Source organism: Strigops habroptila, chromosome 6 (genome assembly GCF_004027225.2).
Source record: "Strigops habroptila isolate Jane chromosome 6, bStrHab1.2.pri, whole genome shotgun sequence".
Lineage (NCBI taxonomy): Eukaryota > Metazoa > Chordata > Aves > Psittaciformes > Psittacidae > Strigops > Strigops habroptila.
Window position 1 is genome coordinate 10,959,974 of NC_044282.2, and position 25,821 is coordinate 10,985,794.

At 39.4% G+C, this 25,821-nt stretch overlaps 1 protein-coding gene across 1 annotated transcript in view; it reads left to right on the forward strand.

The window, feature by feature from the left end:
* The window catches only part of CEP85L (centrosomal protein 85 like), a 113,154-nt gene that overhangs the window by 13,910 nt on the left and 73,423 nt on the right, over window positions 1–25,821 (forward strand). The window contains exon 2 of the mRNA XM_030489908.1: window positions 2,834–2,995. Within this exon, the coding sequence (XP_030345768.1) occupies window positions 2,834–2,995 (162 nt within the window). The remainder of the gene's footprint in view (window positions 1–2,833; window positions 2,996–25,821) is intronic.

Genomic DNA, 25,821 nt, shown 5'->3' on the forward strand with positions numbered 1-25,821 from the left:
CCTCTGTTATGTTAACCCATTTTACTGAGTCTAGTTGTGCTGTATTGTTGCATCTTTTGGGATATATTGCAGCAATACGTTTGGAACTTGAGAGGCTCTGATGAGATACTAGGAGGCTCTTCTTTGCACCGAGGATGGTTAAATGCTGGAACAAGCTCTGCAGAGAGGTGGTGGAATTTGTGTCCCTGGAGCTGTTGAAGACTCAGCTGGATGGGGCCTGGAGCAGCCTGATCTAATTAGCCTTGCTTTGAGCAGGGGGTTAGAGTAGATGACCTCTGAACATCCTTTCCTATGTAAGTGACTCTCATTCTGTGGTATTTTTAGCTTTTATTCCTCTAAGTTTCATCATGGTGGAAAGTACCTCTCCTTTTTCAGGGGCTGCATATGAATGGTTATAGGCTTACACACTGAGCACTTGTCTAACCAAGGGATCTAAAGAGTTCTACACTTAATGCTGTATTGATTTAATCTGCCATAGTGGTAACATTGTCTGCTGTATTTCTTTTAACACTTGTTTAATGCCATAAAAGCTGAAATGTCACCAAAGAATCATTTTGTGGAGAACAGCATAATGAAGGGTAAATGAAACTAAATTTCTCTTCTATAAATGTATTTTAAATGCCTCCTGAATCAGAACTGTCTCTGACTTAATTAGTTTGGGCTCCCATAAGGTAACTTTACTCTTGCTGGAATAGTTAGATGCAGCTTGAGAAGTATGAAAGTGGAAGTCTTGTGGAAAGTAGGCCTATTTAGAGGAATGGATGGTTCCCAAACCAGCCAGGGTGTTTCATGAAAAATGTGCTGGATGGCAGGAGAGGAAGAAGCATCCCAGTTTCCCATTACCTGTATGTGAAACTATTGCGTTTCAGTATGTTAGATGATGACACAGAGAGGATGGTATGAAGAATGGCACCTTGGAGTGGTATTCAGTTAGGATCTTGCCTGGGACCTCCTTTCAGGGTGTGACTGGTGAGCCACGGGTGAGCCACATGCAGTTGTGTTCATGTCTGGCTCTCCTGGTCTTCTGTTCTACTGCCTAACCCCTGGGCTTGAAAGCTGCTCAATGGAGTAATTAAGAGTTAAGATACTTTTGGGGAGGAAAACCAAAAAGTTTAAAGAAGACAAGGAAATATATTGCACAAGGTATGGTTTAAAGTGGAATGAAGGGGAAGGAGGATTGAGTGATTTTGAAGAGTGAGAAAGGATAGGAAAATGTGTTAAAGGGAAGAAGAGGCAGTAACCTCAAAGGAGAATGAAGTTGAGACAAATGAGATGGACAGGCACACCTAGGACCTCCAGGAACCTACTTAGAGAAAGCAGAGTCTCTTGGACATCATGCTACAGTTAAATAGTGCATACAGTAAGGCAGTATATACTGTATTCTTCCATTTACAAGTGGTTTGGCAAGCAGCTGTTACCACTCTGGCTAGTAGGTGTAGTGATTTGGCTGCTATATGGGGAGTATGTATTCATATATATATATGTGTGTGTGTGTGAGTTATAGATATACAGACATGTTCATTTTTACATCCTCTTCTAACCTATTAAATTTACTGAGAAACAAGTACAGCTGGAAATAGCTATGATCTGCAGATGTCATTGCAGAGGCAAATTGCTGTTACAACTTTGGATGGATGTTGCTGAAAACGTTTAAATGACCTAAAAATAACCTCATGTAGCATAAGAGACATTGTATGTGCACTGATACTTCTTCATGAGTCATTTCCTGCTGCAAGTGTTATGCAAAGCTAACTGCTAGAGGGGTTTATGTATGTGGTTATATATAAAATCAAGAGCAGGCTGTGCTTTTTTTCCAAGGTGCTTTATGTGGCTCTGCTGGCTTGGAGTGTGAACGTGATGAGCAGTATTCTGCCTATAAAGAATGCTCAGATTTAGGTATTGGCTGTTGGAAATTGTGATGGCCCTTGGGGTTGTACTCTGTGGTGTCTTTTCCCTTGAGACTGACTATATATTAGGCCACACATCCTGAAAAATTCCTTGAACAGAGGAACTGTTTGCTGCTCTGAATTGTGCTTTACAATTTAGTATTTTAATGATTGTTTAAATAAATAAAATAACCAAAATGAAACAAATCACTGGATGGATGGATGTCTCACAAAGATGGCATGTGTGCAGCTGCTGTGTTCCTGCTTGAGTTGGTAGTCTATCTTTTGATGACTGAAAACTGCTGATAACAGTGAAACATAAGGAATTACTTTAGATATCAGTGTTAACAATGTCATTGCTGCTTCATTTTATCACCTAGATCATGTGGTTTATGCGTAGTTGGACATGACTGCATTTCACTGGCCAAATCTTCAACTGGTTTCTAAAATTCATTGGTCCCAAAATTTATTCATCTCTGACTGTGTTTAAACGCTTGCAATGCAAAATTCTGCCGTGAGTTGAGAATCAGTTTTAGGGTAGGACTTGTATAAGTGTCTTGTTAAAGTTAGTGCAAGAACAGTATGAGGGTGATGCTCTTAAATAGCAAAAATATATTTACTGGTTGTTTTTTTTTTTTGGGAAGCTTCCACCTAGCAAAAGGATTTTAATTAAAAAAAAAAACCAAACAAACAAACACCAAACCAACCAACCAAAACCCAAAACACCCCTTCCCCCAGTAACAAAAGCCGACCAAACACCACCACCCCCCTGCAAACAAACCCACCAAAAATCCCAACCCAGAAACCAAACCCCAAAGCATTGGCACAGAGTCTGGCTCAAACCTCAGCTATGAAACATAAGATTCAGATTTCATCTTGACCAGTATTTTGTTGTTGATTTCTGTACTTTATCCATAATGACAGACTTCTGGCTTCCTTCTTTATAGGCTCAGATTATTCCTCAGTGGGATGGTTACCTGGTACTGAATCGCTGTGGCAGTCCACAACTATTTCATCAAGCAGTCAAAGCAATCCTGTCAGAAGACACAGTATAGCTTCCGACAGCGGGGACACTGGGATTGGTACCTCCTGTTCTGATAGCGTGGAAGGTGAGTTGACACTGTTTTGGATGTTTCTGAGAGAGAAACGATCCAAAATGTTTTAAAGGTACGTTTCCCAAAATAACAGTACTTTTCCAAAGCTGTTGAGCTCATGCAATTCTTTGTTTTCCTGGCTGTACCAAGTAATTGTTTTGATGAGGTTTGATTAATTTACTTCTGCATGAGTTATGTGCATTAACTTACATCTCTGCCACAAAGCCAGTACTTGTGTTAGATCTTTTGGTAATTGCAGTTACAAGAAGTGCCAGATTTGTACAGAGAAGTAATATCCTGTGCTACAGCACTTGATAAACAAGTGGTAAAAGCAGAAAAAAACTTCTGAGGGAGTTGGTGAAAGGACAGTGCCTTCTGGTATCTATTGTGTGTGTCAGCAGAGAAAGCTTGCTCATTGCGGTTGGGAGGAAAATGGGGTTGTTGCCTTCTCACTTCTTTCTTCTGGTGAGAAATATGTTTGCATTTTATTGCATGGCATTTGACACACTCAGAGATCATTAAGGAGAATCAGCAGTATCTGAAGATTGTTAAAACTTGGTTTGGACTAAATCATGATTATCAACATGGTAAGTTGATCTTATGAAAGAGGATTTTAGCCTCTAAGGTAGCATCATCTCCATAACATTGGCACCCTCCCTGTGGAATGCGTCACTGGAATTAAACCAGAATGAGACACACTAGACAGCAGTAAGGCTGGAGGTTTTCTTTTTGCACAGCCTTATTTCCCACTCAGATTTTCAAGACTAAGGTAATGACAGCAGGACTGTGGTGTATTTTTCTCCAGCATCTTTCTATGCCTGGTAAATTTGTCAAAAGGGGTAGCTGAATGAAGGAGAAAAGAGAAATTAATAGAAATGAAGTAAGGAATGCTGAATTAATGTAAGAGACAGAAGTCTCTATAGGGGGGCTGAGCATTCCTGAAGAGAGGTCCAGATGCCTCAGAGTTAAGTCTGTTAGGCTTCTTTGCACATGAAGAAATCCTTTCCACCCTCTTCCTGCTGCATCTGTCAGTTGGAGAGGAACTCCATAGCTTGCTTTCTGTTCACTGTAATTTCTAAACCTTTATGGGCTTTAGCAAAATAAGTTTTACTCAAATATTCAAATTCTTGGATGTAAAACTGAAATAGTAAATGAGTATTAATGCAGAAACCTTACTGCTTTTTTCTTTAAGAGATGTAGGGGGAATAAAGCTCTCATGATGTATGTGTGGGTATATATATATATATATTTACAATCAGACTCACCCATGTGTTGCACAATGCTATTTTAAGATGCAGTATTTGAATTAAAAACGTGCTCTCCCCTCCCCCCTTTTGTGGGCTTCCTCATTTGAGGGGTGGGAGAGGAAATGAAACAGCACCTCCTCATCAGATGTTGTCCTGGCTAAAGAGAACAGAGCAGCTGTTCTGGGGTTCTGGGGACAGGGACAGAGGGGTTGGCACACGGGTGCAATCGCCAGTTTGATAGGCACTTGTTACCACTTCACTAATAACTCTGGTCATTTGCATGCTTTTCATAGATCATTGTTACAAGCTGCATGTGGGGTTTGTCAAAGCAAAATAAAGAGGGGAAAAGTTGCAACAGCAGGTAGTTCATGAAGTTCGTACCTCTGGCAGTGCTCGGCAATGGTCAGTTCTACTGTATCCTTAATGTTGTCAGTTTCCAGCCACCTTGTTTGAAGAACTTTCAGTAGAAGAAAATAAAATGTTGAAGAAAAAAGGGGGGGAACCTAAATGTAATCCAAAAGTTAATGGAAGGAGCACGTGGCAGGTTTGGAAATGGAATGTGTATGTACATTTTTAGTGGAAAGTGCGTTTGCCTGTGATACCTAGTTGTCTGCCTCTCTCGAGCTGTCCCCACATCCACAAAAAGAGTATCATTGTGATCTGTGGGACTGCCAGGCCACACTGGTAATTGCAGACTTGATGCTGGCCATCTGCTCTCAATGTGGTGCTTGGGAAGAAGCCCTTGGGGATTTTTTAGAGAGGAATTTTTTTCACCAGTCAGCAGATCATTACAATTTTTAACAATGCTCAGAGAAGGAAACATGGCCTTGCCATTTCCTTTCTATTATGCCTACTAAAAATCAAATCCTTGCTTTCAGAATTAACATTAACATCTGCTTTAGTTCTGGAAGTGCAGGTGAATTCGTTTGTACAGATGTGTAGTTACTAGTGCAGGGAATGGAGCTCAGATGCACTTAAAATCTGTTTTACTGGTTTTCTTTGTATGTTAAATGTTTCTTCAAATTAATCTCATCCTTCATTTTAGGAACACTTGTTCTTTTTGAAACTGCAGGGTCTAAAAAGTAGAGCCAAGTAGCTGTTATGTTAGGCTTGAACTTACATGGTGTGGAGGGGAGATGGGTTTTGGCAAAGACAAGAGGAAGATTTTCTGTTAAAGTATCTTCAGTTGGTTGTCGTATATTATGTTGTGCAAAGGTAGGAAAATTAGGAAATAAAATAGCTATCGGAGTTTCGTTGTTGAAGTTGAGCAATGTTGATGTGCACTGGGGGAAGCCGAGGAGGGAAATTTAGAAACTCTAAATGTGGGGAAGTTTGGGTAGAGTAGGTCTAAATATTTTAATTCAGAGTGCTCTTAATTTAAGGATAAAAAAGCATTTTATGTCTGTGTAAACTGCAGTTAATGTGGTTGCTTTTTTGTCTGTTTACTTCTGGTTGGTAAGTGGTTCTGGATTTGGGTCAGCTTGAGAGTGAGATAAAAATAAATACTGTATTCTGTGTGGAGCAGGAGGAAGAGATTTTGGGATGGATTTTGCCACATTCTTTCAGGTTCTTTTCTTTTTAAACTTACCTTTGTCTATAAGTCAGCTCTGTTACTAGTGTTTTCAATTTGTACTGTACAAGTCTGGCTGAACAGTTTGTGCTTGGGCATTGATTGTAACTAAGTCTTCAGAAAAATCTCATACTCTCTGTTAAGAAAAATTGTGGAAGTGTAATGTAGAGCCCTATGAAACCGTTGGAAGCTTCCTGCATTTCTGGTAGAGTAGGAGGTTTGTATTCAGGATGAATTATGTGGAAGAGAAGGTTTTAGTTGGTGATGAGCAGCTGATCAACTATCAGTAAAGACTATCTGAATAGGCCTGTTCTTGTTTTCCTTCTCCCTGGCAACTCTGAAACCGGCAGACATAACATGGCTTATGGTTATAGGGACAAAAGATAGCTCCCAACATCAGACAGCTGTGCTGTGTGTAGGCATGTACATTTAGGTTGTGTCTTGAACTTCAGACTTTGACCAAAAGATTGTTGTTACTATTTTAGAGCTGAAGCTAAAAGAGGAAACAAGGTTAAGGGGAGGTGGGTGCCAGGAAAAAAAGCATCTCTTGTAATGAAAAGTGTGGGTATAAAGTTGTGAAAACTTTGCGTTACGGGATCTTGTGTCTTATCTTTAGGCAACTTGGAAGACTTTCATATGGGAGCAGATTGTGGTAAACTTCTAAGTTATGACTTCTCTCATTCTCTGTCTGCATTAAATGCGTTGTCTAGATTAAAGTGCTTCTCTTAGAATTTGCAGTGTCTATTAGGAAAAAGGCATGGGATACTGTATGTAAATGTGCAATGCATTCATGAAGCATGATGTTTCCTATTCTCCATCAGCGATAACAGCATTTATACTCAGAGTTGTTAATAACCAATGTGAGTCCTGTGCCATTCGTCATCAGTCTCTGTATAACCATTTCTTTTCCTTTTTTTTTTTTTACATAAGGAACATGAAATCTGTATTTTAAGCATTTTTAAAGCTGTTTTTATTTGGGTTATCTATTTAGAGAGTCTTGCCAGAAATTAAATAGGCTGTAAACCCCAGCAGAGCTCTTCCTCCTGTGCAGATTCTGAGTTTTGCCTTGGACAGGAGGGATAAGAGCTAGGTACTGATATGGCAAGTTACAAGGCCCATGGCTCTTGCAGCCAAAACATTTTCTTCTGTAAGATATGCTTTCTGTGCAGTGGAAAGTTCCTTGTAAAGCAGATATTTGTCCCTTACTATTAAATACTATTCTTGATTTACCATTTCTGGTTGCAAATTAATAGACACAACAATTCATAGAATATTGCTTTCTTGGAAAAGAGAGAGGGGATGCAGAGGATCAGAGTTACTACTTTTTTTATTGGGGAGTTGATGTTCCGCTAGTTTAACGTTTAAAAAAAACCCCCTTCTTGATTAACACCAGCACCCTACCCTACCCCTGGTAGAAATGTTGCTTTAAGATGGATGGGCAATTGTGTCTCTTGTCATTTAGAAACCTGAATAAGTATGGTCTCTTCACAATTTAACACTCTGTTCCATAGCTATAAATAGAGGTTGCCTCTGGGAGAAGAGTTACACAAGTGGTGGTTCAGGGGGTATCGGGGACTAGATGCAGCGTGCTTGATATTTTGTCACTGCATTTTGTGTAGGTTGGGCTTCTCTGGAACGCTTAGCTGAACGTTTTAGTGTTATGAGACCCAGAGCAGTCTCTTGTCCCTAGTTTTGAACCAAATATGTTACCTTTTTAACAGATTAAAAAAACCTAATTAGTTCAATTTAATTGTAGTGTTTCTTGATACGCCAGGGAACATGGTACAGCCAGCCCCAAAGTTATTTGATTTTGCTATTTCAAGCACTTTTCTTCCAGCAGGTCTCAAGCATGGTATTTTCACACTTGTTTGTTTTTTTTTTTAACTTTGTGCTGAAGGAAAAAGAGAAAAGTTAATAAATACAGGAGTTGAATATAGTGAAAAGCAGAAGTGAATTTCAGGAGGCAAAATCTATCTATGAATATCTTGGGGGGATTCTTCTTTTGTTTAGTTTAGCATGGTGCTAAAGATAGCGGGATTGAGAATGAGTACAGGCAAATGCAAGTTCACGCTATTAGCTTTGATGTCAGGAAGGTGCAACAGCACAAGGATCCTAGGTCTTGAGAGCTGGAAGTGTAGTTTGTGCTCATTGACTGCTGTGCTCTGGAATTTTAGAAGACGACAGATTTTTGGAGAAGTCCCTGAACTTAACTGAGTTGAGGTAAATCTCTGTGCCTTTGGATCCTGGCAAATACTGGCTTAAGTTCGGTGAAGTAGTTTGGTTATTTGGAAGGTAGAAAATAGTTATGTTTGAGGCATTCTTCCTTGGTTTCCTTCCTCCCTGCTTGCCAGGTCTCACTTCGTGAAGCAGTGTCCAGCCCTCTCTGAGTCAGCCTTATTGTGTTACTTGGATATTATCTATTCTGACAATCAGACGTGCACTTCACTTAGGCCTACATTAGACTCTGTTCTTTGTAGAAGAGGTATTGTCATCCCTTGCTAGAATGAAACGTCTGTATATATATGAAGGGAATAGGAATATTAACGTTTGGAATTTGGGTGTTTATTTTCGAGAGGTTTTTTTTTTGGTAGGATTTGAACAAAATTTAAGCATGGATTATTTCAGAACTCTAGTAATCTATTTCCAGGATTTAGTGGATAGGGGGAAAAAATGTTGCTGCTAAATTTCTGCTAAAATAAGACATGGAGAAGTTGCTTCAAATAACAATAGTGTACTCCCTGTGCGAACCTGGGTACTCTGAATTTGAAATTGGCTTGAACTAAACTAAAGGCACTTACTACTTCTGCAGTTGAATGTCCTGCAGAGAGAAATAGATGCTGCATTAACTTGTACTTTGCCTTCTTTTGTGGTAGCTTCTCTGTTGAAAGCAGCTCAGGGTATGCACACGCTCAGTTTGCCTCACATAAAACAATACTAGCAGGATGTTCCCCAGCCGGCAGGAGTGCTTTGCCTAGTGAACTTGGTGACTTTTGCCTTCAGCTAACATCAGTGCTTGGTTTTTGGAAAGATGACTTCTGATCTAATGAGAAATAACTTGGTGAAAATAAATTGTGATTACTTAGGATTTGGCAGCATTCACTTTGCTACTGTGCAAAAGGTTATTTCTATCATATATATTTTGGAAGCTATGTTGGAGTTATATCAGAATGAATGCGGTTTAGGAGGTGCGAGGGGTTGTCCCCTGCTGGCAGGTAAGCCCCCATGCAATCTGACAAACGGACTCTTCCCCCAGAGGGATGGGGGAGAGGATCAGAAGAGCAAAACCAGGGAAAACCCTCAAACCTATGGGTTAAGATAAAGACAGTTTAATAAGTGAAAGGAGGGGAGGAAAAAACCAAATCAAGTGATGCACAAGCACCACCAGCAGACCTGTCTCCAGCCAGGCTCTGAGCAACAAATACTTTGGAAAAAACCTGCCTCCAGTTATATATATATTATGGAATCCCTTTGGTATTTCAGGTCAGCTGTCCCAGCTGTGTCCTCTCCCAACCCCTTGTTCACCCCCTCGCTGGGGTGGCAGGGCCTTTGATGCTGTGTAAGTACTCTTCAGCAAAAACTAAGATACCGGTATGTTACCAACACTGTTCTTGCTCACCAGTGTAAAACACAGCACTGTAGGGGCTGCCGTGAAGAAAATTAACTGTCCCAGCTAAACCCAGTACAATCTCAGCCCCTTATTCCATATCATTTGTGTCATGCTCAGATGAAATCTTAGGGAGTTGTTTTTAATATGTCCTGTAATCTGTATTTTTGGAATGTAGTGGATATCTGGCATTTTGATGGGAAAACAAGGAGCCTCATAGAATAATCTTGTCTATATTTAGGCTACTATCATGAGACCTGAGCATGCCAAGCATTATACATCTTTGCTGGGAGATTTCATGGAGGACTTTGCACTTTTCCTTGCTACTGCTACATCAAAGACACCTCTTGGGCCTGCATTCAGCAGCTCTGTAACTTGGGATCTTACAAAGCAAGCAGAAGTGAGATCAATTTTAAAACAGTAAAGGAAAGGAATCTTTTGAGCCTTAAACTACCTTTGTATGAATACTGGGAACATTCTGTAGCTACTCAATATTTAATGTGCATATTCAAGTAGCATTTGCAGCCTTATCTGAAAAAATCACTGGACTCCTTTTTAATCCTTTTTGCTGTAGACAAAATAGTATGCTTAGCGGTAGACTGTAGTCACTTTGGATGTAGGCAGTGAGTTGCTTATAGCCTGTTGCAGAGTGAGAAAAGACCTGTGGCTGGTGCCTGGAGTTGTAGCTTGGGACCTGACAGACAAGACTGGTTGTATCCCCCCTAGAAAGGTTTGTAAATCCCGGTTTTCTAACAGTTTTACAACAACACTACCTATTTTTGGGGGGCTTATGCTTGCTTTTAGTCTTTATTCAACAGACCTGTTTCTACCTTAAAATATTACCAAGGAAAACTTTTTTTTTCCTTAGTGTCAAGTCCAGTTAGTGTGTTTAATGTCATCCTCTATTTTAGCTGTGATTTCGGTGTGCTAATGATAAGGAATTTTAGTAAAAACCCCTTTGAAGTACAATATAAAAGCTGCTTGTTAAAGAGAACCTTTTTCAGGGCCTCACTTGTGTTCCTGTGAGCTTCTGTGTTAAGTCAGATGGATTTTTTACATCAGTTTTGGCACTATAAAGGCAGCAGTGAGAAAGAACAACATGCAGAGACCACTCTTACATGAAGCGTATTTACTCCATCTCACTTCCTTCATCACTGTCTTTGTTCAAGTTAGGGGAATGAAGTGTCGGTATGAGAAAGTGAGAAACAGGCAGGAAATGACAAGTCCGACAAGCTAGCCTAGGTTTTGGGTGGAATGAAGCAGTTTGAGTTGTGGGGACTGGTGAAAGGGGGGAAAAACCAAACAAGCCTGCAAGAATGCTTGCCCCTCTGCTCATGCAGTTTGTTTGCAGCTCTCCAACTGATGGTTGGTAACGGCTGGCTTGTTAATTTTCAGGCAGAATAGGTTCTAGTTTATCGCTTCTGATACATCGAATTCCTTGAAGAACTGCAACTGTTCTGTTTTTAAAGCAATTATTATTGTCACTGTGCCTTTCTTTCTTTTCACCATCTTAAATGCTTCTTACCCAGTCAAAGTTAGAAGGAAAATTGATGTGGGTTTTTCCCAATGCAAACATGGTAAAAAGAATCTCTTAAATTTTTTCTCTTCTTCCTTTTAAGGGGCTGACAGATAGGACTTTGCTATGACAGTGATTGCATTTGTGGCAGCTGCAGTCATGGTAGTCTGCACTGCAGAAGTATAGTCAGCTATACAGAGGTCACTTCTTTGCCACTTGAAGGGAACAACCCCCTCATTCTAGAAGGTGTCTTTAAAATGCGAACTTGGCAAGTTTGGATGTATGAAAACTATGAATTGTGATGACAGTGGAGTGGATCAGGTTTTTTTGTTATACTGAGCTATCAGCAGCCTTTAAGTTAATTACAGGGTTGGAAGAGGGGTTGGAACTAGATGATCTTTAAGGTACCTTCCAACCCACACCATTCTGTGGTTCTAAAGAGCTGGTTTTCTTTTTTTCCTTTCTTACTGGTCCTTTGACTTTTTTAGGAGTTAAGTTATTCACATGGATTTGTGTATGGAATGATCATCTCTGAATGTTTATCTCTGCAGTACCTGGAATCTGTGACTCTTTTCACAGCCTCATATTGAGTACTACAGTGTAATTTTGTTTCCAAAGAAACTTGAGGATTGGTGGTGTTCTTTAGGTACACTTTACTTGTAATAGCTGACCTACCCAGGTTTAGAGTTCCTTTGTATCTTCAGCTAAAAATACAAGTGTAAGGTAGCATGTCATTAATTCATTGTAAATACAGGAAGAAAATGGAGCGGTGACTGGGTGCTAAAGTGTATTGATCATTAATCACAGAATCAGCTAGGTTGGAAAAGATCTTTAAGATCTTCAAGTCCAATCATTACCCCACTACTGCCAAGACCACCACTAAACCATATCACTGAGGGCCTCATCTTGGATCTCAGTGGAAGAAAAAAAGATATTCCAATGCAGAAGTGTATAAGCAAATTTAATTTCTTTGATAGGTTGAATTTTGCTGTTCTTTGTTCTTATCGCTAGCAAGGTTTTGGAGATGAGGTGAAAGAAGAAGGTTCAAAATCTGTTTGTGTTTAAGAGGAATCGGTATGAAATACATCAGGAGATTGGAGGCAAGAGCATCTCCTGAGATGTTCCTCCGTTTGAAATTTAGTTTTATAGCTGTGTACAAAAGATAATATTGTAGATGCTATTTTAAAATAACCTGGAAGAATTCTGTACATAGTCTGAAGAATGGTCTTGGTTACACAAAACTCAGCAAGCCTTTTCTCCAGTTTTTGACGATGTCATATGAACTATTTACTGTGTTCATTTGGATATGCCAGGTAGCACCAAGTGACCTGTTGTGATTTGGTATTTGGGTTGAGAGCTGCACTGAATTTGGAACTGGGCTGAAATGAACTTGTTGCTTAGGATTTGTTTTCTTGTGGCTCTGTTAAGATCTAGACAATATCAGTAGTGTTGGTACTGCCAGGAAAAAAAATAAAAGCTTAAAAACTGGAGAGGCCCTGTGTTCCCTTCTGGCTGCAGGATGGTCATTGAAACGTAGCGTTGAAATAGGCTTTTGATTGCAGGGCGAGTTGGGACCTTTGTCCGTTTCTCCCTTTTTTCATTTGAGAGAAACTCTTTTCACATCTAACTTCACAATAAAAGAGCAAAAGCAGCATCCTACAAATAGGACATCTGAATATGCTGCGGGTTTAAGCCAGTTGCTAAGAAGACCTTAGGGTATGTCTCAATAAAAAAGTACCTTTTCTTGCCTTCTGTCGTGATGACTTGTCAGTGATACTGAAAAAAGAATGTTTAAAGTTCAAAAGGGTAGGTTTTAAAATGTGGGGGGTTTAATATATATTTTTACTTGTGCAATAAATCTTGCCTGCTGCTCTTCAAACTCCTCAGTTTTCTGCCTGTGACTTTCTTGTTATTGCACTTAAGGTTTGGCTTAAAGTTAGATCCGTTTTGTCTGGATATAGATCCTGGGCTTGCTTTTGTCCAGAATGACATTTACTTAGAAGGTAGAGGTTGAGCCGCATCCTGTGAATGGCAGAATATTGGCTCCTGTGAGAGGAAGTTTGTGATTTGACAGAGGTTTGCTCTGTTCTGCTTTTGTCCTGTTGCTGGCAGTTGGTGGGGTTTTATTTTGCTCTTCTACAACCCGCAGGCAAACCCCCACAGCTCTTCTTTACTGTGAACTCCTCCCGTGTTCCTCACACCCACAGTGATAGCAAATCCTCTCCTGAAGTGACCACATGGAGGCTTTGGGAAGGTTTGCTGGTTAATTTTAGTACCCTCCATTCATAATAAACATCTTAAAGTATGTTCTTACTTCTTGACTACTTTGAAATTGGAGGGAAAAGCTTCCATTAAAGATGACTTTTCCACTGCAGTTTTATATTCTTGTATTGTTGTTTTCCTGAGTAATTGGCTGAAAGTTGATGCCTCATTCTGCTTATGAAAACAAATACAACTTTCATGATGAATAGCTTTTTAGTGAATATTCAAGATTTTTCTGCAGAAAAACGCTTTGGGGCATCCGTGGTAGGAAATGTTAGTTGCATAGATTGAAAGAGTATCTTCTGTGTATGTGTGTGCATTGTTTTAAAAATGGCTATTAACTTGCAAGATCAGGGAAAAAAATCAAAGGCAGTTCAGCTATATATGTAAGAATAAAATTATGTGTAGTCTGAGAGGGAGAAGGGTGATTAGCAAGAAAAAATGTGGTGTGTTTTATTCCCTCTAATGCAAGAACTTAACGTAAAGTTAACATAAAGATGGTATTTTAGTCCTTGGCTTGGTAAGGAGAATTGTAGATTGGGTTTGAATTTATTTATTTATTTATTTATTTAATTTCATGCAGAATCAGGGTAGTTCTAAGAGAAACTGATTTGTTTTTGGAAACTGGAATGACACTTATGGTGGTGGAGGACGAGATCAGAGACTCTGTGGGTGGTTGGATTCTATCAGATTATTAGGAGCTTGAGGGTTCTTGTAAAAGATACAGGAGTAGCTTTCCTCATCTTAGGTCAATTTCTTCATGTTTAGTGTATGTCTGGAATTCCTGTGGTGTTCAGGACTTGCATCCTCTTCTGTGCACTATTCCCCATGCTGCTCCTCCTCCATATACTTAATCCTTGGAGTAGAAAAAGTGGTAAAATATACTTGGCAGGTGTTAATAATGAGTTACATTTATGGATGACATAAACATAAATCAGCATTTCCCTCCTTGCTGATTGCCTGTATATTCCGGTATGTTTCTTGTTCCTTGAAACGACTGGGTGGATTTTGTTTTTGGATTTTTCCTCCTTTCGCGGCATCAAACAGAAAGTTTGTAAGGGTGTTGTGTTGCTAACAAATCGAATGGATTTTCTTTCCCCATGAGCAATCCTGGAAGAAATCACATTCCCATTTTGAGATCACAACATATTCTCCATGATGGTATGGCTCTGAAAAAGGGATGACAGTGGAAAAAACCAATTTTGCTCTGATCTTGCCAGATAATAATTTAGCTGTGACATGACTATCACCTCTTAAATGTATGGCACAACTGGCACTGAATGCACATGGGTTTAGGTTGGCTCCTTGTAACTCACTTGATGCTTGATAATTTAAATGCCACAGTCTAGCTCATCTGAAAATAGGAAGCAAATAATTTAGACTCTTTTTAAAATGCAGAATTAATAAGGATTGTAGTCTCCTTAAGAAAGAATTTGCATTGGATATTTTGATGCTGTAGAATCATAGAAATGTGCTTTGAAAAGACTGCTGGAGACGAAAGATTCCAGCCCTGTAGAATCGGAGCAGGACCATCACCAACACAGATCAAGTCAGCCATGCCTTTGTCTGGCTGATTCTTGAAAACCTTGACAGGTTCCTCAGCCTGTTTGGGTAACCTGTTCCAATGCTATTAACGAGTCTATATATATATATAAACTTTGTTTCATAATATAAATATATATATGTATAATTTTGATGTATCTTTGAAGAACAATTCTGTTGTTCTTTAGCAGATCGAATGATTTAATTCTTGATGCTCATCTGTGAATCAGAAGACTCAACATCCTGTGCATGTTTCTTAAATCGTATGAACTATGATAAACTCTTAGTGGCACATCCTTTTCCATTAAGGGTTAGCCTATCACTGTCAAAGGCTAAAAATACCTTGCATTTTCAAAAACAGAACAATCTTTCTTAGGCTGATATAAACAACGGCATTTTCTATGAAGTGGCAGGAGGTTTTCAGTTTTCCATTTACAAATGTAATTGGAGGAGCAGCTAGAGATTCTGGACAGGATTGCAGTTTATTGTTCTGTCTTTTGAATAGAAATTCTGAAGAAATAGACTCTTTAACTGTGTGAGAGAGGTTTTTGGAGTAAGCTTTTCCTTTTGAGAAGTGCTATGGTTAGAAGTACTCTTTACTTACTGTGTCAGCTGTGTCCGTATGCACTTTGCTGTTGACAGGGATGGCAAGGTCTTAATTCTAATGAGCTCAGCTTGAAAAATGAGTTAAAAATACATACAGATTGCATAGAAAGGGGCACCCAGAATCATTAGTTGTGGTTCTCCTCACATGTTAGAGAAATTTTAATAGGTAAAAGAAGACTAAAAGTTATTTTGGACACTGTTAAGAATTCAAATGAGATGTGCTGAGTTTTTTTTGTTTTTTTTTTTTTTATTTATTTTTTTTTTACTTTTGGCAGTAGAAAACTAAGAACTGACAAGTTCGTGGTGCAGATACTTAGTAAAGGAAGCATGCAGATAAAAGATTGTTTAGTATAGTATTTATTTAGCTTGGTGTTTTAATGGGGTATTTTTAAAATCAGCCTGCCTTTATTATTGTACTAAATGTGTGTAATGCACACTAGTGGTTTGTGTAGATATCTAAGTTTCATGATCTAAAATTAACTTGAATAGGTACTAAACTGTGAATTAGGATGTTTAAATGCTGTATGACTTTTATGTACATGCAGGTCCTGTTGATATAGAGTGTAGCTATTTTCCATCTGGGAGGACAACTAATAATAAAACAAAAAAAGTTACAGTCTTCAGAGTATAAAGATCTGCCCCCCAAATGTAGTTATTTTCATGCTTATGTGAATCTGATGTCATAGATCCATGAAGGATCATTATGGATTGGAACTGGATGGAAAGCCAAGCTGTTTGCAGGTTGGATGGACAATGGGGCCTTGGAAATCATTGCTTCTCTGTAAGTTCTTAAGTTACACTGGAAAAGTTTGTTCTGTCAGGTAATACTGCTTGTGGAAGAACAACTCCTGCCATATCTAGACTAAGAGGAAAAAAAATACTTGTGATGAAAAAAAATCCCGTGAAGAAAACACTTTTTCTGTAGGTTGCTTGGATATCTGTTGTCTAATATAGCTTCTAAAAAATCCTAAGTGATTCGTGGCTTCTGTATAACTGGAAGCATGCTGACCCTGTGAAACGTGATCTGAATTTGATCTTGCGTTACTTCCTCTCTCCTTACAGCACCCATCAGTGTCACCAGCTTCACTGTTCCTGGTCAGGTCTTGTTACTGCCCCATCTTCTCTCTCCAAATGGGGTCAAGGGAGAAGAGAGGGAAAACAAACCTGACTTGAAGTAGTCCACAGGATAGGTATGCTTTCCACATTCAGACCTTTCCATGGAACCTCTCTCACCTCCACCAGGTGTTAAAATGATCTTACGCTTTGATGTTGAGGGGGACTATGGTAGAGGACTTAAGTACAGGATGCCCAGCTGGATGATCTTTACATACACAACTGTTTCAGTTTGTTACTTTTCTGTTCTTTCGGTGTCAGTTCCTTTGAAAAAAAGAAAGTGGTGAATGCTTGGTTCTGGCCAGAGTTCCTGTTTTATGGTCTTTGTCACGACTTGTGATCTTACTAATGGCTCAATTCTTGTAAAACGTGGTTTTTGAGAATCATCTTTTGTCTTAAAAAGAATAATACGTGCTGTAAATAAGAGAAAAAAAAACATTGATCTATGCTGGTGGGATTTCTGCTTTTAGAAAATGAGATGGTGCAGTAATACTTTCATCCTTTTTTTGCTGATTTATTTTTTTCCTTTTTCATGTTTTCCTTTGTAAAGTGAGGTCTGGGAGAGTGGCACCGTTTTTCTATATGTTAAGACTTAATATCAGGAAGTGATACAATCAGACTCTTGCAGGATACAGAGATGTGGTATATATGGAGACATAGTGAATGAACAGGAAAAAATGCGGGTTTTGTGTTTACCCATGAGTTTAATTTTTTAGTGAAACTAAAATTTATGTAATCCTTAATGGAAATGGGGCTGGAATATTTTGGAAGAGGATGAGGAATGTGAAAAAAAATTCAGAAGCTCTTAAGTACTTCTGAAGTTTTGCAATGAAATAGGAATTTGAGAGTAGGTATGAATATTATGAATATATATGAATATTTAGTTAGTTCTGGCAGGTAGCATAATCTAGTAGAATTAATATAATGTGACTTACTGCCAAAAGTTCATGTCTGTGTGGCTCTGGGAGTATTGTACTCTCATAGGAGTAATTTACTTAATTACTGTATAAATTTACTGTAAAAGTTGAAGAACATTAATTAGACAGTTGCTTACATGAGTGGGTATTATTCCAGCTGTTGGGAGGTAGGTGTGGAACTTGATGGAGAACGTGACACGCGTGGTGATGCTCTGTGTTCCAGAGGTCATACATCAGCCTTGGAGAAGTGTGGATTTTTTTTCTGCTCTGAAACTTAATGATTTCTGAGTCTGGTTAATATGTATTTTATATGTACTTATATAGATACTTTATAAGTACTTATTTAGACTTACATAGTTCAATTAATGTATTATATGAGAGTTTGTGTGTGTGCGTATGCATACAGCACAGGTTACCGTGCTTGGTTTTCTAATGTCATTAATCTTTTTGGCCTATAATAAGTGAGAATAAAAATTGAAATCTAAAAAAAACCCCCAACCATACAGAAAGACAGCATAAAAAAATATTTGGCATTTCTGTTAAGAAGCTGTTCTTGCATTCAGTGTTTATAATTACATTATTGATATAGTTCTGTTTTCACTTCAATATCGTAATTGTGCCTAATCTGCATGCAAATGCTACAAGAAGATGCAAAAGGGAATTCAGCTGTGGTTGATTATAAAAAATATTTTATGGAATGTGAAGCATGGTAGCTCCGACTTATAAAATAGCCTTGTGTCAACCCCTCTTCTGAAGGCTGAAGCGCATCAATAGCTTTCTGTCACTTGCGTGGTGATGTGGAGGTCTGTATGTAGCTGCTGAAACTGTTGCCCTTCGCAGGGTTTCAGATGTCGTGCTGGTAGCTCGGCGGTGGGCTGAATGCCATTGCAATTTGCAGTGTTAGGGATTTACTGGTGCTATTAGGTAACACTGAAGAACACATTAGATACTGCATTGCACAAAATGGTGCTCTCATGTTTCTCTGGGGTGAAAAATGACTTCAGTTATTAACATCATTAGACAAATGTAAATTTTTTAAAATTTAAATACATGCTTTAAGTAGACAGTTCAGATTCTCTGAGCCTCGTGGTTATGGAGCTGACTTCATTTCAGAGCCAGAGAGCAGGTCCTGGTAAGCTGTTTTCTCCCGCACCAGCTTTTATGATATACTTTGTTCCCTGCTTATTTTGATCAAAAAGTAAGATCTGAAATTGAGTTGAGCTTTTAAAGAGTTCTGTTTTAATTTCCGGAACATGCTGTGCTAGTAATACCACAACTGGGATGTTTCTTAATACTTTGGAGAGAGGAGAAGAGCAGTTTTATATTGTTTTGTGTGAGTCAAAGCACTGCTAATATGCTTGGATACCATAGCGATGAGTACTATAAATATCCAAATATATGAGCCAACAACTGGAAATTAATTTATAAGCACTAAATTCTTTCCACTATCAAAGGCAGCAACTGAAACATTCTCTGCTCTTCCACCTCTGGCTCTGTACCTATAACTGTGCACATGAGAAAATAAAACGGACATACAGACTCTCAGTCTTCTAATTTTCATGGAGCGCAGAGAGAAGTCGTCACTAAACTCTTGGAAGAAAAATGTAATTCTCATTGTGTTGGAGCTTGTTGGTTGGTTGGTTGTAAACGTCTGTTGTTTGAAACCCTCTTCTGTTTTAATATGCTCTAGGAGTTAGTGCTCAGAAGACTGGGTAGCATTACAGGTACTAGCACTTAGAATAAGACTGCCGTTCTTATGTCATACGATACGCTTTGTTTAAACATGAAGGCTGTGCTAATACTGCTGGAGGTTCGCTGGGTACTCGGAGAGGCATGTTGGCCTGGAACCAGCATCCCATTTAGGTGCTAGGGAAATGACGCTGTTGGGAATTTTGATGCCAAACTGATTTCTAGAATTATGGTCATCAACCTCCAAAACTTTACCAAGGAAGGATTCTCTGTGTGTGGTTTTGTCTTTTTGTTTTGAATGCTTTTAGCATGTTTTAATTTCTGCAGTCATTCAAGATACCTCAAATGCGCAAGCTGGAGTTTGGTTACAGTTCTGTTCTCTACAGTGGATCAAGTCTTTTAAGCTGAGACTGTTTATATCATTTGCAGCAAGTGTTGTGTTTCATACCACGGAGGATGGATTTGGTGGACCAAATGGTGCCCAAAATATATATATATAAGTTGGAAAAGGAGTCTTTGGTCTTTGAGGATGAGAAACATTCTTTTAAAGCATTTGTCATAATTAATGACTTACATTTTCTTGCTCCTGTGGTTTAGTTGGATTTGTCACTTTCATGTAATCAGTGTGCCAATTCATAACACTTTCGAAATTATAGTAATGTCAGGGCATTAAGCTCTTCTCTTTTGCATAAGCAGTGGGGGAAGAAACAATAACTTTTTTAGAAATGAATTTCCAGTGACATAATAGAGACATAATAAACTGCTGTTAATGTTTTGGGGTTTTTGTTTTGGTTTTTTTTTTTTTTGGTGGGTTTTTTTGGGGTTTTTTTTTTTTTTTTTAGAAGTTATTTGCAAAGCTAAATATTTTCATTAGGAAAAGCTGGGATAAAAGGCTGTGCCAGCTGTTAAGCGTTTCTCTCCTAATTTGGTATCTGTTCGTTTAAATGCGGGTTATAGTTAAAATCTGATCTTTCAGGCAGCCTTTCCAAAAGACACAAATGGCCCTCAGTTTTTGGAATATTTGTAAAGTAAGTAACATACAGATTCAGCTGAATAGTATATAATCATCATTACTTTACGGGCAGACTACTAAGAGGTAAAGAAGCGCTGGTAAGCATGAAGGTCTGCATATATATTCCAGAAAAACTTGAGAGTTACATTATTCAGATAGTAACATGCATGAATTTGGGGGTTCCCCCCCCCGCCTTTAAGGTTATCTTTTGTAGCTTCTTTGATGGCAGACATCTAAGGAAGCATAGTTCCCTTCTGGGGCGGGGGGGGGGTTGAAGGGGGAAAAGAGGGGAGGAGCCTGGTTTGTTACAGTACAGAAATCCTCCTAAGAGTGTGAGATTTAGTTCTAAATAAAGCCTCTGAAGTAACACTGCTAATCTTACCACTTATTCACATTTGCTCAAACTATCAACTGTCCTCCAAAAAAAAGTGAAATTACGTCCTTCAGTATGTGTGGGGAAGGTGGAGGTCTAGGAGTGAGGGTTGTTCGTGGGCGTTAGGAAAATGTGAATCCCTCTCCGTGCTGCAGAGAAATGACGTGTTAGAAATGGAACAACATTCCATTATCAATCTTGGTATCATGGCTTCAAGGTGTGTCTGAAAAGAATCCTAGAAGCTAGAGTCAAAAGGGTAAAAGCCAGATGATGCAGGAAAAAAGATGAAGGAAAATTGAGAGTTTTCCACATCCGTTTACTATATTGTCATCAGTTTTGTAGGGTGGAATCCAGTAACTTTTCCATATCTTCTTCTTGCTGCTGTTGCTTTCAGAAATGTTTCTGTTAGTAACAGGATTGTCAGATTCCTTTGGCACGTGTCAAGTTTTTGGTTGCTATAGGAAAATTCTGAGAATTCCAGGTGGGTTTTACCCGCCTTTCCCCCCAGTTTATTTCTTCTCGAATTGACAAAGTTTAAAATACATACAGTATACCAGGGTAGCCGGTATTGCTCAGTGTAGAGAGTAGTGGGAGGAAACAAGTAAGGTTTACTAAGTGACTTCAGGGTAGTAGTTGTAACATTTTGCCTCCTCTTCTTCATTCGGGAAATAATGATGCTTAATTTTTGAAGTACAAAAAGTGACAACTTTTGTAGGATGTAGAGCTATGCTCAAATCCAATTTACGGTTAATCTTCATGACCTGAACTGACTTCCAGATGGTGACCTACATGTGGAGTAGGCTGTTGACTGGTTATCAAAGACCTAAAGCGCCCAAGAAACTTTAATGGAAGGCGAGTGTCTTGTATAGTAAATGAAGGGTAACAAAGCCAAGAATGTAAAAGCTAGAAAATAAGGAGCTAGATCTACTTTTGCAGTGTTGTATTTTGCTCTTTTATTTCTCGCTTTTTTTGTGTGTGTATTTTACGGGGGGTTTATGTTTTCTGGTTTTGGTTGGGGTTTTTTGTTTGGTTTGTCGTTTGGTTTTTTGCTTTTTATTATCTTGCCTTCTCCCAAGTCTTAGTAATTACATAGGCCAAGAGTTCTAGGTCCTCAGCAGACCTACTGCAGTTGAATATAAGCTACTGTTAAAATACTGTTGTTACCATTTGGGGATCAGTGTCTGAAGGGGGGAGACTTTCCCAGTGAGCTAAATTATTCTGGAGGCAGCAGCTGAATTTTCGGGATTCCTGGGGATGATTCCTGGCCCTTGGAAGGCATTACTGCTTGATGTAGGCATTCCCAAAGTTTATTAAGTAAATTGCTTGTGGTACATGAGCCGCTTCCAAGTGGTACAGAGCAGTAGCAGCGGCAGTGCTGCAGCAAGCTGGCTGTGTTTGGCGACCTGGCCTGACCTTCTCTGCAGCAGAAGGAAGGAGGAAGGAAATAGACAGAGACAGTCTTGCTATGAAGCAGTGTGAAAGCCATCAAGGAGTATCCTCCTGCCTTGCTGGACCGATGGCAGGCTCACTCTTGCACCCGCGTACAGCACCTGCTTCTGCCTGTGAAAGGATTTCTTTTTCCAACTGGGCGAAAGCTCATACACATGCGCTTTTGCTGCACACAAGCCTGTGCGATACCTGGAAGGGTCACCATTTAAAGGGCTGTCAGACGCTGGAACAGGCTGCCCAGGGAAGTGGTTGAATCACCATCCCTGGAGGTATTTAAAACACATGTAGATGTGGTGCTTAGGAACACGGTTTAGTGGTGGATTTGGCAATGTTAGGTTAACGCTGGTATTGAGTTATCTTAAGGGTCTTTTCCAACCTAAATGATTCTACTCTACGATTATGACTTTGGGCTGAGGCTCCCATAGTGAGAATGTAGAGGTAAACTAGGGGGATGGCGACTGTGTGTAAGGCTCCACTGGGGGAAATCAGTAGGAGAAATGGGGTTGAAGTATGAGATTGGGAGAGAAAATGAAGGTATGTCCCCTTGTCCACACTTGCATAGCCTGCCATAAAGTTGAAAGCTGCTGCTTCTGTTAGAAAGAGCTGGTCTTGGGCTAGGAACCAAGATAAAGAGACCTACTGCTTACTGGTGAGCAAAATGCGTACCAGATGAATCTAAATATATCATTAAGCTAAAGACCATCTTAGTAGGAGCAGGGATTAAACTTTCATTAATGGATAATGATCTCAAAAACATAGCCAGGAACTCCAGTCTCCTTGGAAGAGGAACATGGGATTTAATCTCCTAAAGTAACTTGACATTAGATTGCAGGCTCTGTTTCTACTTTTACTTATGAATAAAATTGAAGTGGTTGATACACACCTCAGTCAACAACAAAGTTGTAACTGCACGGAATGATAGTGCTCTGTGGGAGCCCTCGGGTTTTGCTCTGGTCCCTCGAGTTGGAGACTTCCTTGTGTGTGTGTCTCCTCCCATGCACTGCACCTTCTTTTTCCTTCATGCTTTAGATGAGGTGGTTCTGCTGCTGAAAGGCATCAGCCTAGGTAGGTTGGGGGTGCTGCTGGTGGTGACGGTACCTGGAGTAAGTTAGAGAGTTGGGATAATACAAATAAGTTTCCTTTGGAGCCTGCGAAAGTACAACTTCTGTCTGTCTTAGTGTGTAGAATGAAAATACCTGGCATTTCCCTGTCTCTGGAGGGCAGGGCTGGATTTCTGCTCTCATGGGCCAAGTTACTCTCAATTTTTTGGGAGTCATCCCTAGCTGGGGACGAAGAAGTAATGCGAGCAAAAGGGAGTTCAAGCTGTTGAAATAGATGGTATCTGTGGCATGGGTAGCTTGCAGATTCAGAAAGGAAGGAGGACAGATATGTTTTAACAGGCGTAGAATTTTTTTTTTCCTTTAGCCATTATTTTAAATGAAGGTCCTAGGGGGATATTTGGTTTCTGCATGTCTTCACTGTTAAGTGCTTGTTGTCGGAAAATGGAATTGGAAGCTGTAGATGGCCTTCATAAAAAGGCAAATGCAAGTTTAAGATTGAGACCTTCAAAAAAAATAGAGAAACAACCAACCACAAAGGAAAAAAAAAAATAAATTCCCTGTGGCAGTGTAAGTTTTCACTCATACTCTCATTTCAGCAAAAGGAAGCCGCCCGATTACATGACTGCTGTTCTGGAATACTGCTTTATCCTCTTCTCTGGGAGGGGAAAATCAAACCTGTTAATCTAAAAATCGTTCTACTTAGTTATGTAACTATTTCTTAAAAATAGCTCTAGATGGCTGGAACAGGAGGATAGATACTGCGGGCTACAGAGTTTCTCCTTTCCCTGGTTTTTGCTCTTAAAACAGCCACATTTATACATAATATTCTTTTGCTACTTTGTGGTGGCCAGTTGTGTGCCACTTATGTGCCCATACAGCAGCTTATGAACATCCTGTAGCGCAGATATCAGATACTGTATATCTGTGGCAGTAGAAATAGCACCAAAGCTGAGTGGTGAAGAGCTGGTAGGTAGGCAGAGAGGTACACAAAGTATTGAGGATGGGTATTTCTTTGTGTGAGTGTCAGTTACTGCTGTGAAACTTTAACCTTGAAAATGATTGTTCGGAACATCCTTTATCATTTTGTGTTTCTAGAAATCACAATTATACGTGATTGTGGGTATGTGATATCCTTGGGACAAGGAGGTAAAATGCATAAATCAAAAGGTTTATTGTGTTCTGGTAAAAAAGTTAATTTTTTAAAGACTTACTTTTATCTTAACATGTTCAGTTTACTCATCTAAAAGGATTTTATGTAAGTTAGATTAGTCTTTGTAGATTAATTTAGCAGATGGCCATTGCAAGCTTGAACCAATAGTAGTTACAAATAGTTTGTTTGCAGCAAATGATATGCAGTAAAGATTTGCTCTTGGGCTTACCTGCTCTTTCCTTTAGACTCTGATCAGCTACAGCCTGTGAAAACTTTCCTGCTTCAGTTTTATTTGCCTCATGTGCTCTTAGTGAATCTGTACTTCCACATTTCTCTAACATGGGCATCTGGAATAATTGAGTACAGTAAGGAAAATGGAACAGGATTTTGCAGCAGTTGACTCTGCTGTAATTATTTTTCTCTGCTGAATAATCTTTTCCTGTAAAACATATTTCACCTACTGCTTTTTGAAAGCTGTCCTTATTGCACAGGGCTGACGCTTGACTTCGTTCTGGAGTGGCAGCATCCCACCTCTATACAGTGCTCCTCTTCTTTCTAGTCCCTTGTTAAATCATCTTCTGAATATGGGCTTGATGTGAGCGAGCTAATTTGACCCAGATCTGGCTCAAGAGTAGGAAGTTATTAAATTTGTTTGAAGATGTTTCTTTTCTGGAGTTGTGGATTCCCCGTCTGAGTATTATTAGCCTAGATATCGCTGGGCAAATTGTCACTTCACAGAAGTATTAGTAGGCATTACTGTTCTGTATTAAATCTTAAAAATATCAGTTATGTTAAGAACCCTTAAGCAGGATGGCTGTACTCTAGTCTGTACGTGGTATGTTGGTGACTTAAAGGTGTTTTCTCTTTTTTTTGTTTGTTTTCCTGGATTTTGATACAGTAAACTTGAAGTAATATGAACACGGCTTCTAAAAAGGATGGTGAAGATTTCTAGACAGTCAGAAAAAAAAAAGAAGTAAATAAAAAAAGCCAAGCAAATCCAAGCAATTCCTGTGGCTGCTACTGCATTCTGGAGAGCCATGCTTTTGCTTCCAGAAGTTGATGAATCAGTCTCTTAAGGGCTTTTTTGCTAGGGCTGGCCTCTTGCCTGTCCATTCTGAGATTTCTCAGTTGGCTCATCTGATTACCTCTGCTGCATTAAGGCTAGTTAAATTTGTAAGTAGGTAGGGGGGAACACCCGTGTAGCATAAATCCTGCTGTCATGGCACGTCATCGTGGTCTTTGTTTTTCCAGTAACTCCCAGGAGAGTTAGACCCTTCTGTTGTTGAAAGCAGCTGTTTTGGAGAAGGTTTCTGGGAGACAGCCATGTTTGTGTGGTAGAGTGAAGACTCATGGCCTCTTCAGCAAGTTGTATATTGGATTCTGGAATTCTGGCTTGTTGCTGGGGTCCATGCAGTTCGTAGTTACAGAGCAGTTCAGAGAAGCATTCAGAAGAACTGACACCCTGTAACAAATGTAAGAACTTTTGTACGCTGAACCACAGCCAGATTCAAGACCTTGACCTTGTATTCTAGAGGCTTGACTTCCCTAGTTTATCTTCTGCTCAGTTACTAAGAACAATTCAGTGTGTTTTCCTGGATTGGAGTAATCTGTGTCAGTATTGGGGGGGGTGCTGGTGTGTGGGAGGGCAGAAAGAGAAGGTCAGCTGTTTTTAATACTGGTGTTTTTCTCCTTGGCCAGGGCTTTCTAATTATACCCTGGATAAAATATCA